The sequence below is a fragment of the Prorops nasuta genome, unplaced genomic scaffold (assembly GCF_024137725.1).
Source record: "Prorops nasuta isolate Cenicafe-Biocafe unplaced genomic scaffold, Cenicafe_Pnas_1.2 PNAS00009, whole genome shotgun sequence".
NCBI lineage: Eukaryota > Metazoa > Arthropoda > Insecta > Hymenoptera > Bethylidae > Prorops > Prorops nasuta.
In genome coordinates this window covers 7,722,740-7,738,297 of record NW_027116806.1, presented here as the reverse complement: position 1 = coordinate 7,738,297, position 15,558 = coordinate 7,722,740, and the positions used below count along the sequence as shown (strand labels likewise).

Here is a 15,558-nt window from a genome sequence, read left to right as displayed (position 1 = left end):
TTGCTTGCATAGCTATACATGCACGTGTATTTCTTATATGAATTTATTCTTCGGAAGGTCGCGTTATGATTCAGTTATACTCGCATGGAAGCTATATACGCTTTATTCTCAATATTAATGGTGCGAAGAAACATTAAATCACGTGTATAATATAACACCAGCAACTCATTATAAAAAGTAAGCCTCTTGTGCACGCGGCTCTATGAATTAATTGCGCTATCATTAAAGACCTGATTTTTTTTGTTGGAATTAATTTCCATTTGAATTTTAAGTTTGCTACTTTAATCAATATAATTTATAATATTTAACACACGAATATCTCTCGACACTTGTGAATTAAACGAGTAAAATTGAGGAGAAACGTTAGATGCTGCAGTAGATCTCGTTTGTTTCATAAAGAAAAATCTCGAGTCGAGTGAAATTCAGTGAGCAGCTTATAATTCGGTTAATCACACAGGTTGTCCTTTTCCCTCTGATATTTACCGTTTAAAAAATAATTTCTATTTGATTTAAGAATAATTTTTTTATAAGCAAATTTATATAGCGAAGAAAAATAAAAATTTACTAATTTCGCTTATCAAAATTCGAGGCTCGATTCCCTAAAACAGTGATCCGTTCAAAATCGAAAATGAAGAAGAATTTGACCAATGTTTGTACCAAGAGTGTCGTTATTACCAAAAAGTTACTAATATTTTCCAATTCTAGGTAATCGAGAGACGAAGCTTAACCCGTTGGTTTTCCTTTTTGTTGCAGTTTAAGCGAATGTTATTTTGCGGGGAAAGGCGCAGCCCTTGTCTTACCACCGACCGAAAGGGCTCGGCCCTCGAGGCGGGTCTCCGCAGCAGGATGCGACATCCAGCAACATTTGCAGTCCATGTTTTATTTGCTGAGACCCGAGGAGACCCTCAAAATGGTAAGTAAAACCACCAAGAATACTTTATCGACCTTTGCAGCCTTTTTCCAAAGCCTCGTCTAATTCTGCATAAGGAGGACTTTGTTCCTCCATTCTATATCGAAGCGAGAAACCCAGCCAAATTGCTTCCTGGCTCTTCTCACTAGAGAGAATGATTAATGAAAAATGACAACTATAAAAACTGGCATTTCCCTTCCATTTTTAACGTAGTGAGAAATAAATCAGTGAGCATTTGTTTTTATACTCTACTTTCTTTAAAAAAAAAATATTTTTGAAGAATAGTTTTTTTATTCTGGAATAAAATTTTAATAGGGAGAAAAATTCTGAGAATATGTTGCATGTGTAATTAACGCGTTATAATGAAGTTTTGTGCCTTTCGGGAGTCGAAAGTCCTAGGAATGGTTGGTGTATAAATTTCAGACGGATGGAAATTATTTATTTAGTAAGAGGAGAGGGGATTGGCAAGGCGGTGTCTTTAGCTACAGGAAGAGACGTTCTGCTTCTGCTTCTACCGTGAATTCTGAAATCGTAGAGCACTTTATTGTTAGTTGGCTCACGTTGCCAGGGGAGAGAAATCAGCGGAGCCAGTGTGTAAACAGTTGTTGGGTATTTGCTACCTGACGTCAAGCAGTCTTGAGAGGAGTAACGGCTGTACTGTCCATTGCGAAATTTTCAAGCCCATGCATTAATCGAATAATGAATATGCAATCTTCGCCTTATACTTCAGAATATTAAGAAAAATTGACAATTCTCTCGCGATGAAAAATATTACTCCATGTAGATAATAAATTGATTTATAAATTCTTTTAACAAGTTTTATTCGTATCAAACTCTTTCAAAAAATTGCCTGTGTGCATGTTTAAACTTTACCTCCTGACTAATTAATCATAAAAATATACATTTCGCTCGGATTTATATTTAGATTTTCGGTATAATGCAAAGGTTAAAATTTACAACGATTTATATCGGAAGATCGTACACTGCGTAGAAAAGAAATAAATGATTGTGAATTCAAGCCGAAGAATGAGAGTGATTCTGGTTGAACGATACGTGATAAATACTGAGAGTAAAAGTTGTATGTTTGATGACACATGTAAGGTTGGATTAAATGGAATTCCAAGTGCGAGTTCTTCGGAATGTTCAGCAGTCCGGTTCGGTCCATCACCATATGCGTATCTGTAAGATAGGAGACTTCCATAAGTGACATTAATTTATTTGCCGGACCGCGCGAGAACGCGTTGTTGATATTATCATGCAAATACGCGCAATTTAAATAGACAACATAGTTATAGATATATGCGTGCGTTAAAATGGAAAAAAAAGTCTATGCGTACACAGTTGTTTGAAATTTATTGCCTATTGAATCCGTCCGCTAGCAAAGAACTCTATTTATTCGTGCAGTTTGATTTTGAAGGTGACCGATGGCAAATGAGAAAAAATTTTATTTCGTCGCAGAGGTTTAAATTGCACGAAAAATTATGAATAATCGAGAAGGCCAAATTATATCAAGTTCAATGGAAAAATAGAAGAGAAGACGTTTTCTTGCTTCGTAATTCGATTACGAAATAATTTATACTCGCTGTCTGTCAACCGTGATTGGATCTACGTTGACCTGGAATTTTCCGCGTGGGATTTTGTCCTTTCAATAATGCCGTTGACTTTCCGCGAGAAGAGGAAGTGGGTTATCATTTTTCCTCGAGTATCGTCACTTTCTTATAAGTCGATCCAACAAATATCTCGATCAACGTTTAATTAATTTTTTTTTTCTAACATTGCTGCTCATTTATCTAAAATATCCACTTGTTTTTTATAAATCCAACCAAATTTCAATTGTTTTATTGTTGGTGCAATCTTTAACATTCTATAGAGAAAAATATCAGTTTTACGAAAAGAAAGAAGATAAACGAATAAAAAAGATGAAATATTGTAAAACAGTTGTGAGTAGTTAGAATTCAATGAGACCTTTTACGAGAAAAGTTTGTCCTAAATTTTCAGACTCGTGAAGCTTTATCGATCAGTCGTTCAAGGGAAGATGTCAAGTTAGATTTCGATATAGTTGAAATAATCCGCTGTAAATAAGGGCTTCGGCCTACTTCGGAGTGGTTATTTCTCTCGCCCTCGTTACTATTTAATATAAGAACAGAGGACACTTTGGAGTGTGAGTTATAATGAAACTTTCCGTTCTGTTATAAAAAGACATATACAGAAGAGACCCCACTGGCATATATTTATTCTTCTCGATGTAAATTGGTACAACTGAGGTCATTGACCTTCGAAGAGGTCGGCAGGCCAAAGAGCAAAGGACGCTTCGAAGGAATCAAGCTTAATTTAGCTGGAATTTTCCTGAAACTGCACGAAAAATCACGTTCAGCAAGAAAATCTAATTTTTCATATACGAATTAACTAAACATAAGACTATATATACAATATAAATAAAACAAATTTACACATACAAAATTTATAATTGTTATGGCAGAATAATATAACACATAATTCCTACAGTTACAACTATTAGTCATACACCCGCAGAAAATAAATTTTATTCGCTGTAAAACAGTATTTATCGCAAGCAATTAAAAATCATCTCGCACACGGAACATTATAATAAAATTGAGTTTCTCCGGAAAGCGATGCCGAATGATATTTGGCCCGTTAAAAAAATGTGAAAATATTATAAGAGGAAGGTGATATAGTCGAAGAGCGAAATAAGTTAGTGTTAAGAGATAAGGGTCATTGGTAGACGTACTGCCCACCTGAATGTAGTAGTGGCTGGGCGCTGTACAAGAGTTATAAATTGTCAGATACGATCCGCTGTGTAAGGAAGGCCATTCCTGGACGACACACGAGCGCTTTTACGCATTACATTGTTTCCGCATTGATGACCAATCCCGTAAATCCTCGCAGCGATTACGATATTCCCAGCGCGCCGTCTGATCTCGATCCGCCGCGCGTGCATTCTCTCCTCTCGATCCTCGCTCGCCGCCGCCATCATTTTCTTACGCCTTATACACTCTCGTTCGACTAATCCTCTTATGCACCATTCCTCTTCTCATCTTTTCAACTCGGTACTCAGCGCCGCTCAATCTTTCACTTATTGTTACGATACTATCTGCGAACACTGAATTCTCCATGCTTTTATAACGAGTGAAACCACTTTCGATCGAATTTATGATCGGAGAAACGATACTCGGACAAACTTTATAAATGTGTAATTTCACTCTCGAGTAAAATTTTTATGTTAATCCGTTGATGGGATATTGATGGATGTAAATTATATTTATCAGAGATTTGTTGTGTAATGGTTTGCTGAGTATTTATTAGATTTTTTTTTCTACAAGGTTTTTGATCAATTTTTTTGCTAGAAAAATTGTGCTCGAGGCACGTTGGATGGACTGTGATAGATAATTATCTTGTAGTTTATGGTAATTAACAGTTTGTTTCTCGTGAAATTGTTACATCGAACAATATAGCTCCATAAATTGTTTTTACAATCGGTCGGAGTACGACGAAGTTACAGATCATGTATAATACGTGGGCGCTTTTATGGATTACATTGTAATCGCCATGCTCGTCGCTCTCGTAAATCTCGCTGAGATTAGGATGTGCCGACATCGGAAGAGTTTCATTATATATATGATGTTGCAATGTTTGCATTCGCGTCATGTTCTAGAATATTATTTATATTTATACCCTTCAGAGCCATTAATAAGCCTTGGAATTTATTTATTGGAATTCTGAATAGATAAATATTGATATGGGATTTATTTGTGATATAACGTTTGAGCAAACTGTACTGCAAATTTGTACGATAACTCAAGTAAGTATATAAAAATTACTAAACTTATATATTTGATATTAAACTTGAGATTTTATTTAGTAAAAATTATTTCAATTGTCATTTATTCTCCAGAGTTGATCCTTGTTTGTTAATTTCTATCATATTCTAATTTTTCTCTTCCAAAGTGTAAATTCATTAGTATTATTAGTAAAATATTACTAAAGCACTCTATATACACTCGAGACGTTACTTACTAACAATCTTAAGTTAAACAGATGAAAGCTACAGATCTTTTTCTTACAATAACGTTAGCCCTTGTCGAATAATGCATTTCGTCAAAGGAATTCTTTCGAAAGGGCTTATTAAGAACCGAATGTATGACTACAAAGAATGATGCTAATACGCGTTGTAAGCTAATGTCGGCGTGCGAGGAATTTCAGTGCTAGCCTTATTTAAATTTCTTCGGAACCAAGTTCAAGATGGGAATGAAATACAGGTTTGAGAACTACGATTATATTTATAGCTATGTTAATTGAAATAAAAAGAAAAGCATGAGATGAGCAAAGAAACAAAATAACGATCGCTCTATTCACGCTGCTTTTAAAGCTTAAAAATTGGCATGTGAATCGTATAAAATTAAAGTACATGTATATAATTTTTAGTTACATTGAAAATAGACTTCTCAGTAGCGTTAGATAGGAGTTTGGTCAAGTATGAGGGAAAGTAGAATTTTCATAGAAAAGGTTTTCCACGAGAATTTTCTTAGCATTGCTGATAAAGTAGAACTGGTCTCTCTACCTACACAAGGACAACGAGGTAAGGAGAACGAGCGATTCGCCACAGGTTGTTGTTTCGTCGACTGCTTTTTAGGAAAGGGGCCCGTTACTTTTTATGTTTGGCTTAAAGCCGCGTATGTACAACTTTTACCCCGACCGAGCCAGTTACCTTTTATGCGGAAAGTGTCAGCGACCTCCAAAACCATTAATCCGTTCTCTGTTCGACTTCTTACCTATTTCCGCCTTTTTACTCACTCGTCTCATGTTCTCACTCGGTCTCTCTCTCTGCTGTCTTTTTCCACGTTTCACCCTTTTCCCAACTTTTCTTACGCTCGACCCACGAGAAACCATGTTTTCCGAGCAGTAAAGAGATAGAAGTAAGGAAACTTACAGCTTATTCTTGCAATTCTTCTATCTTTGTCAAACTCGTGTCTCTAATTTGATTTACAATTATTTCCCAACTTCTTCATCTTTCTTTCTCCAGTGTTAAAACCTTAAATTTTGCTGATTCAGGAAAGAAGAACCAAAATTTCATCAATTTATTTAAATTCTAATATTTCAAAAGCTTGTTTGGATCGCTCATTGAAATTCCTTTAACGTTTTTCTGAATTAAGCTAAGATATTTTTATACCTTCTGTTTGCGATTTCATTCACGATTAAGGAAGGTACGAGTTTACCGTGTTAAGAATCATTTTGGTATTGCTGGTAATAAAAAATTAGTTGAAAAGTATCCTTTCCTCGGAAAGACATAAAATTATCGTCGTATATAATTATCGCCCACACGAATGTTGCTTTTCCTGGGTTTCTTAAGGTCAAACGGAACGCGTTAAAATTATGTACGAGTCGATGTGTGAACGATCGATGGCTTATATTATATACTATAAATATCTTCAATCCCATAATTGTCGAGTTCTAGAAACCGATCGATATTATTGGAAACGTGAAGTGACTAACGGCACATTGCTCGATACAGCAATAAATTTATTGCTATATATATATTTTAGATAAGAGCTTCCGCACGATTATACAGCTACTAATGTAGATTCGCTTGAAATTAAATAATTTTTCAGCAGTTGCATCGAATTTTTTAATTCAAGTACATACATATAGTTATGTAATGTGTTTGGAGGAGGAATAAAAGGGAGGAGAAGAAGGTGCAAAAAAAGAGAAGAGAGTCGTGGAAGAAGTTGATAGGAAGGCGAGCAGGCGAGTAAGCAGCAGCGAAGCAGGCAGATTCAAAGGGGATAGGATAGGATAAGACGAGACAGAAAGTGTGCAGAGGAGGTAGCTGCAGCCAGAAGCAGCCAGAAGCCAGTCGTAAAACCCGTTTTAGAGCGTTCGAGTTGCTTGGAGTCTCGAGTGGCGCGATAGCCCAGTTTCGATGGCTTCGAGGCTTGCTTCCAATGGAAATTAGACCGCTCTTTCTTGACTTGTGAAGCCACCGCGCCCCACCTTCCTCACCCCGTCTTTCTTCTTCGAAAAATGTCTGCTTCGTCAAATTTCTATCTTGTTATTTCACTCGTTCACTATTTTTTCCATTTCAACGATAAAACAGCAATTTTCTAATAAAAAATTGCAAATTTACAAATTTCCACTTACAAGCTCATCGATCAATGCTTTTCTATAAGCTTTTGATAAAATTGATTGTCGCAATTTCTGTAAAACGTGGTTATAACACTATCTTCCTTAATTTATATTCAAGTGTAAAATTCCTTATCGGAAGCTCGAGCTCCGTCGAGTAAATACTCAAACAGTACCTCGAATCCGGTATCTTCGACCAGTATTCATATAGTAGACATGCACTTATATGTTTTAAATCTGACTCGAGCTTCAATTGACTTTTTCTCCAAATGGTGATTGAAAAATAGAATGCAATGCTTAAGTCGGTGTTAAATATGAGTAACGACTATGAATATACCTGTTTACCTTTTAGTCGAAGCTAAAGATACTGCGAATTTGCAAAGACAATCATCACTCTCAAATGCATTCTTGTAATAATAATTCATATATACACCGATCAATTCGTATGATGCTCATTTACGATTCGTCGCGAATTTATATCATCGACGATCGATGAATTTTCTAAATGATCAATTATTTGTTCGTTGTGATTAGTTTCGGTTCATTTGCGTAAAGAACGCGTTCTATCAAAAGTATATATATATATATATACATACACACATATTTCTTTTAATCAGAGAGTGAGAAATCTAGTAGGAAAGATCAGTGAAAAGAATTACACTCGAGTTGATCAATGCCTGGATTGTTCTGGCTGTTTGTGATTTGTGTTCGCACCAGTACCACTACCAAGGACAGATTGTCAACACAGAGTAGTGATTGAACGGTTGAAACGTGTTTGTGTCAGCTCATCGCACTATCCCGCGTGACTACAATGACGTAGACCATATGCACGTCGTGTATGCGAGATTACGCAGAATTTTGTTCCGGCACTTGACGAAGACGGAATAGTATCTCGTTTCAGGATCTTTCAACATCCGAGCCTTAAAATTCCGCCAAATTGCCCCGATCGCCAACTACCTCGTGCAATTGCCCATTACGAAATTCAGTGCTAATTATTAGAAAGTCGCTCTCCAGTGGTCTATTCGAAATTATGCACTTTCAGCTCTGTCGTTCAATCTCCCAAGAGACTTGAGAAATTTAGAATGAATCGATTCCTCTATCACTCTCTCGTAATTGTTTTTATGTATACCGAATAAGGTAGGAGTGAATATTGATTTTTTTCTCCTGCCTACTTCTCTCCATTTAGCTATGTATATATTTGTAAGAACGGAAGCACAGCTTCCGAAATCGAAGAAAAATTGACCAAGCTAGAAAGTTTAGGATTTCCGTATATGCAAGCTGAGCATATTGCAATACTCGAGATAATTTATTGTAATTAAACATAGGTCGCAGGGAAAAAGTGCTGGTAGCTAATAGAGCGGTGTATCTAGGAGATGAAATATGGTCTCTCTTAGCACAAAGGTTTGTGCATTTAAATTGCAAATCGTCGTATCGATAATCGGAACGGAATGCTGATGGCAGTGTTAAGATAAGGACAACGTAATGCAAAGATAATTCCGTTGTAATAAGATGATTTACGATGGAACCTAACGGTACTCGTATCAGCATAAATGCCGTCCCTAAATCGATGGAGGCTGTGTTTTTCTCCTCCCATTATGCAATACAATACCATCTATATATTTTAAACGCACAAACCTGAGAAAAAGAGGCAAGAAAAAATGCTTGATTAACGTGGGTCATCGATAAGATTATTATGGTACGTGTAAATTGACAAATATAATATATTTCGTACAATTCCAATAGCAAATATATCCCCAGGACATCCTCGGAACATTCCTAGGACATTCACACGTCCAGTGGACATGTCGAGGATGTTCTTCGAACATCGTGTGCTATCAGGAAACATATACAGCATTATAATTCTTGCAATCAAAGTATTTTCACAGTATGATTGTAGTTATTACTCATTGCAATAAAACGTATGATTCGAGTTTATAGTTTGTAGCGATGACTTTTCTCAGTTGTATGACAAAGATTTTCGCAGAAATTTAAGAAGCTGTAACGCAAATCATTCAAATTTTTGTAAATAAATTACGTGTAAGTCTAAAAATGTCTGTTTGCTATTGGTTTCTCTCAGTGAAGAACAGTTCGCTTGGACTCGGAAGATGCAAGAGTACACGAATTCTCACACAGGTAAAAAATATTCTTTGGAGAACACAGACAGGTAGGTGACACGGTGAAACCACAGCAAGGAACGAGTTGAACGTGGCTCGGTTCGATCGTGTGACGGAAATTGTGATTTCCTTGGTGTTTGCTCTAACCCCGAAACGGTACCGAGTAACACAAATAATTATACAGTAAAGTCTCGTACACACCGTACCGCTGAATAAACTACTTTCAATGTATATATTTACAGCGCTAACGTATCTCTAAAATTTTTACTACGGAGGACCATTAACTAACCAATTGCTATAAACTATAGAAGAAACTTAATACAGGGCATTAATATAGATAGTCTTTTCTACACGACCATCGTCTTTTGGACATTAATGTCTACACAACACTCTTCATGAATTTTTACGAGCCATCACTCCTTTTCTATTTTATTTATGACTTTTAACTCACTGTATGGATAAACAAATATCTGTGTCCAATATTTTATGAAACAGTCTGTGTGGCTAATAAATAATTCTCGTGTGAGAGTTTTAATTTGTCCTGCAGTCTGACGAAATCCAGTTGAAATGTTTGGAGGAACAATGTATGTAAGGGACTCGTTCGTTAGGATTTAAAGGAAAAACGACACGGTGTGTTATAACGAAAGCAAGCTGATTTATGACTTCCCTATTGGCGAAATAACGGTGTCTAGCTTTTCGTTCTTTGTGGAAAGCAAACGCAGAAATACTTCGGCAATTAGTTTACGCAAGATGCTTCGAGTATCGAAATATGCGCTTTTGTGACATAATCGTTGTACAAAAAAACGGATAGCTGTTGCGCGAGCTCCTGTAAAAGCACGCAACAAGGCGAAAACAAATTCCGGTAAAAAGAGGACAAAAAACGATCTGGGACATGAGCCTCGAGGAGTCAGAATCACTTGCTTGCTTGTGCAACAAATGTATCGACATTTCAAACTACTCACTTATCTGTATGAGATAAAAACTCGGTGATAAACCTGCATAAATTATAGTGAAAGTATTTAAAAAAAAAACAATAATTTAAGAAGCTGCATGTATTCAAACAAAACTGTTTTTTTTCTTGTGAATTTATGAATAAAAATTTTTGTCAAAAAATAGTGTCTAAAATGACGAAATTGTATTTTTCACACAATATATTCCACGCACGATTTATTCACTTATTCGACTCGAAATCAAAAGGTGTTGGAATATTATTGCCAGGGAATCACGGTATATGTGTATTTAGTAGCGCTCCGAGAGTGAATGCGGTAGCACTCTGGTCTGGTGGGTAATTTTGCAACACTGAGCAGACCTTGAAGCTACTAGCATGCACCACGTGGCATACTTTTTCACACTTTAGTGGATCGAAAGAATAATAATAAGCAGTGCTACGCTTTGCGTGGTCACTACACGATCTGTTTGCTCAATCGATCGAGACGAAAACAATCTCTTGAATTTTAAGATGGAAACTGATTTAATGAAACGCTGAAATGTTTATGAAATGCAACAAACTAAATCAATCCATAACACTTATAGTATTACAATTTGAATTGACAGGAAAATGTTAAGAACGAAGAAAGAGAAAGTGTGTATATGCATCTACGATCTTAAAACGATCCGAACATAAACATATATCTGAAAGTAAATAGATTTCAAGGTTTTGCATCGATCGACGCGAACTCGATTGTTCTACTCGATATAAATTCAAATATACTCGTTTGAATTTTAGGAAATTATGTGCGAGTGAAGAGAACATTTTTGTCTTGGTATCGGGCGTTCCACTTGGTTTAGCACAAACTTAATTATCCGGAGAGGCGTATAGCTTTGCATTGAAAACGAAAACGTCAACTTTTCTCCGTTAGTTTGCAATTTCTTCACTCAACTATATCGCGTGAAAGACTTTGCGTTTGACACATTTATTGCCATCGCGACGTTTCCTCACCTTTCAGGAAATGCTCGAGGGTTTCTTGTAATCGTGCTAGTGCGTGGGTAAATAATTAGCCTAAATCGTTCCACCAATTGGATATGTTAAATTTGCAAAATTTTGCTCGAACCACTTATCGTCAATGGCAAACAATTTCATTTTAGTATTCAAGTACTCGAAGCATATTATTATTACTCATTCATTATAACAATAAGCAATTTATAAATAAATATTCAATTTTTACCCCTTTCCTCCGTAGTATATTGTACTCGTTACTCGTTTATCTATGCTGCATTTATTTTCTAAATATATGATGTCATTTCTTCGATCAGCTGGTGTAAACTTACAAGCATCGCAAGTCTGTATAAGAGTAAATTTTTGTCTATTTAGATAAATAATGTAGCTAAAATAAGTTATCTAACTGTTAAAGGGCTCTAACGTTCTTCGATAAGAAAAAGATAAACTTTCCATAGATAATTTTATCGCTTTCTGTTTGCTGGAGATAACAAGATATCTTTTGACAGAAGAGTGTTGCCCAGTGACCTACTTGGTTCAAAATTCGCTGTATTCTCTGTGTTTACTCCAGTGTAAGAAATTAATTACTGCAGCATGCATTATTACTAAAAAAAGAAATTGTTATAGAGTTTATAAAACGTGGCACGAAGAATGTAGAAATAAAATATGCAAGAAGATGACTCTTTGGGAGACCTTGAAAGAGTAAAGTGCTCTGGGTGTGGTAGTACCAGTCTCGATGGTAATTGACTAGAAAGCATCACAGGCATAGCTCCCTCGTAAGAGCAATTTTGCAAAAAGTTGTTCCGTGAAATGATGATTCTGCGATCTTTCCTTCTTTCTTTCCTCGAAATAACTACACCTTCCCCTTTTTGACCATTCTGAGAATTATTCTTAGAAACCTTGAGTTTCTCTCTCAGAAATTTCACAATGCGAGCAAGACACAAGGGACGCTTTTATCCCTCTCGTTTTATTTCGCGATCGATATATATCGTGAAACCGAGTGCTAACAATGTTTACATATTTATTTTCGAGAAATCGCTGACAATGAACCTGAAAATTGCTGACGCGTCGCCTGGATTTTGCGCTTGTTTAAACGGTGCCAATGCACTTTGCTTTTTTTCCGTAAAGTGTCACTGCAGCTAATGACCTAAAGAAACTTTCGAGTTTCTCCTTTTCTAATTGCCAATTTCAGTTGCTTCAATTTCATTAAACTGAATTTTTTGTAAGAAATAATTTCCTGCAAATTAAAGTAGGGTAAAACATTTCAGAACGGATTTTCCAGCTCTTAAATCTGTCTAATGGCTTACATTAAACTATAATACCTACAATTATCATGAATTAGTTGTAATGCACGCATGAAAATATTTCGACAAAATCGTGAGAAAAATTATAGTTTTATTGCATATTCATAAAAGCTTCGTATCGTTAAGTCACGTTTGGAGAATGGCCTAGCGTGCGCGCTAACGGGATTGTGTAATGAGTAACAACGAGCCTAATGACTAGCATGCGAGTCAACGTGATAAATGCGTGAACCACCGCCGGCTCAAACAAATTTCGAGCTGTATTTTCTTGCATAAATATCGACAAAGCTTGGCCATAACTCCCACTGACGTACTCTTTCACCGCAAACTGCCATAGTATAATTTTCATTACTGAAACCCTGGGACATTAAAGGTAATCAACAGCGGCATTAAAATTCTGCGAGATACGTTTATTATCATAAAACTATTTTTCGTGAATTAGGCAAAGGAAATAAAGAGCGTTAATAGGTTGAAAAATCGGAACGATAAATTGGACTTGCTGCTATAATAAATCAGGACTAAAGAAAATAGAAAATTAACGGTCGAATTTGCTGCAGAATTGATTTACGGGTGTGTGTGTCGAATCAATTAAAGCAGCCTAATAATTCATTATTGCGTGCAGCACCGGCATTTAATAAAGAGGCTGTCGTGGAAAAGAAAGATAAAAAAAGCAATAGGTATGTAGCAAGAGTTTCTTCGTGTGTACCTTATAGCGTGTGCTTGTTATATATCTATGTATAGTTTTCTGTGTGGACACCGAAATATCAGCGTTCCGATTTTCCGTCATTTTGTCACTTATCGTCTCGTCGGATCGAAGCGAACCGAACCGAAGAACAACCCGAAAAGATCCGGAACCAGTTGTGCCAGCTGACCGACTCTGCCATTGAGCAAGAAACGAAACGCCCTACTCTACTATTTAAGAAGAAAGCGTTCGCTCGTCTTCATCATTGATTACTTCATCATAATTACGCAATATGCAAAACCTTTATTCGGAGTAAAACTCTTATTTTGCTAATTTTTTTTTCTCCATTAAATTCCCTCCTACGTTAACATTACAGCTATCGTTTATTTTTTTAACGATCGTTTAAATAAGTAGCCTTTTCATCACAGCCTGAGATTATTCTCAATAACGAATTAGCAAATTATCTATCTAGCTCTCGCGCGGTGGCTGCTCGATGAATTAAACATCGATGCATTCTACGACACTTAAATTTCGCTATCTAAATCTAATAATTCGATTTGCCGGGGAGCAGGTAAGTTATAATGTATATATTTCTAATGCAAATTCCTTGTAATCAAGTGGGAATTGAAATATTGATTCGATTACTGAATCGCTTGTTTAATTGGTCGCTGTAATAAAATCAGGACTTTCAGTAGATAAAGAGATTGTCGTAAGAAATTACGTTATATTGTATATGTAATTAAAAGTATAAGGTAAAATCTGTTGGGAGGATCTGGAATGTAAATTTGGTATACAGGTAGGGATACTCTTGTGATGCGTTTCTCTCTCTCTCTCTCTCTCTCTCTCGGCTGAACTTGTTCGATTGGCCAAGCCGGATGTTTGCGGTCGATCTATGGCACGAACACAATTCCCGATCTTGTCGCGTGTAATTGGATCGGCCTGAGATCATTCACAGTCCCTTTGGCCGTTTCAATTTCAAACATTGCTCTTCTCTTTTTTTTCGGTCCCAAAACACCGAAAGCTATCATCCTTTCATTGGAAAATCGACCAATATCTGATTTGCCCCAATGTTATCCTTAAAGGGTAATCCCTTTAATTAATCGTTTCACCATTTTTAATTCAGCGACAAATACAGTCGAGTCACCAGGATTAAACTCGCAATGAATTTCTCGTGTTCCACTAAAATCTTCAAACAATCTTATCCTCTAACGATATTTCCCCGCAATTTTATTTAGACTTTTTTACAGAGTTGTAAAAAATTGGCCGAGAAGAAACGGGTTATAATTTTGTTGGCACAAAAAAAAGTATCGAATGCAGCCGAGGAAATAAATGATAATCGCTCAGAGGTCTCGGAGAATTCGAAGGAGAGGACTGCATTCCTCTCAGGGCGTCAGGATGCAGCATTTTTTCATTGTCCTTGCGCCTATTCACACGGTTAATCCACTATGAAATTTTAACGATTCACGCAGGACCGAGGGTGATGAAAAAAGGAGAGTTAGTCCCGGAGTAGCCGGCTAATGATCTTAAAAAAGCTCCTGTGTGGGTCATTCAACTTTTCAAGGTTCCACGAGGATTCGAACAACGTTGAAGAAAGTTGCTCGAAGCAGGTAAAATTCTGTAACGTATCGAAAGCTGATAGCAGTGCATAGCTAATTGGTTTCGATTGAATATAAGATTAATGAAGCTATACATCTGATAAAATAAACCATCGGAGAAAAATTCTTATCCACAAGAAGCAGTTTGGAAAAACAGGTAGAAATCCTACTGACGAAATGTAATTTGAAATTCGCATAAAGAAGATCGCGATCTCAACGTCCTTAATCCACGCAGAAACAACAAAAAATGAAATGAAAGTCTTATCTCATTATTGCCAGTCGCCCATTCTCGCACAATCCCTGAAAAATAATTGTTAACGAGAGACAAACGACGTTCGACTTTGACACGTGATTCGCTTTATCGAGATTTTGTGAGAAATGACAGTTGAAGGTGAACGCTGAAGAACTGGTCATGCCGGAAGTAATTATTGCTTTCCGCCATTTGAGGAGAGGAGGGCGTACCTAGAGTTTTTCCTCGAAGAATTTATTCTGGAATCCAAACCAAAAGATAAGGAATCGATTAATTTCTGACCTCGGAGCGATCAATGCTGCTCCTTTTCAGTAAGAAGTGCATCCCGAAGAGCCTTATTTGGCCAAGTTCAAGTAACATTATGATCAGCTGAGTCAGCAGCGCTACGTCTCCCGTCTAAAGTTTTAATAAAACTCGAGGGTTTTTGTCACTGGATTCTTCGAACTATCCAAGAAGAAAAAGCTTCCACGACTCGAGTGCGTTTGTTTGCATGCTTTTCGAGACCTCTTCAAGGTCGACTGCTATTGTGCAGAACCTTCTTACTTTCGTTCGATCTAGAGGATACTCGATCTTGCCTCTATTTTCAACCGATAGATAATTCAGGAAAACAATCTCCTTACTCTCTCAACGAT

At 36.6% G+C, this 15,558-nt stretch overlaps 1 protein-coding gene across 4 annotated transcripts in view; it reads left to right on the top strand.

Moving 5' to 3' along the window:
- ssh (Protein phosphatase Slingshot) overlaps window positions 1–15,558 on the top strand; it is a 91,865-nt gene that overhangs the window by 38,200 nt on the left and 38,107 nt on the right. For all 4 annotated transcript variants that reach the window (XM_066732144.1, XM_066732145.1, XM_066732147.1 and 1 more), the window contains one exon: window positions 754–913. In XM_066732144.1, the coding sequence (XP_066588241.1) occupies window positions 754–913 (160 nt within the window). The remainder of the gene's footprint in view (window positions 1–753; window positions 914–15,558) is intronic.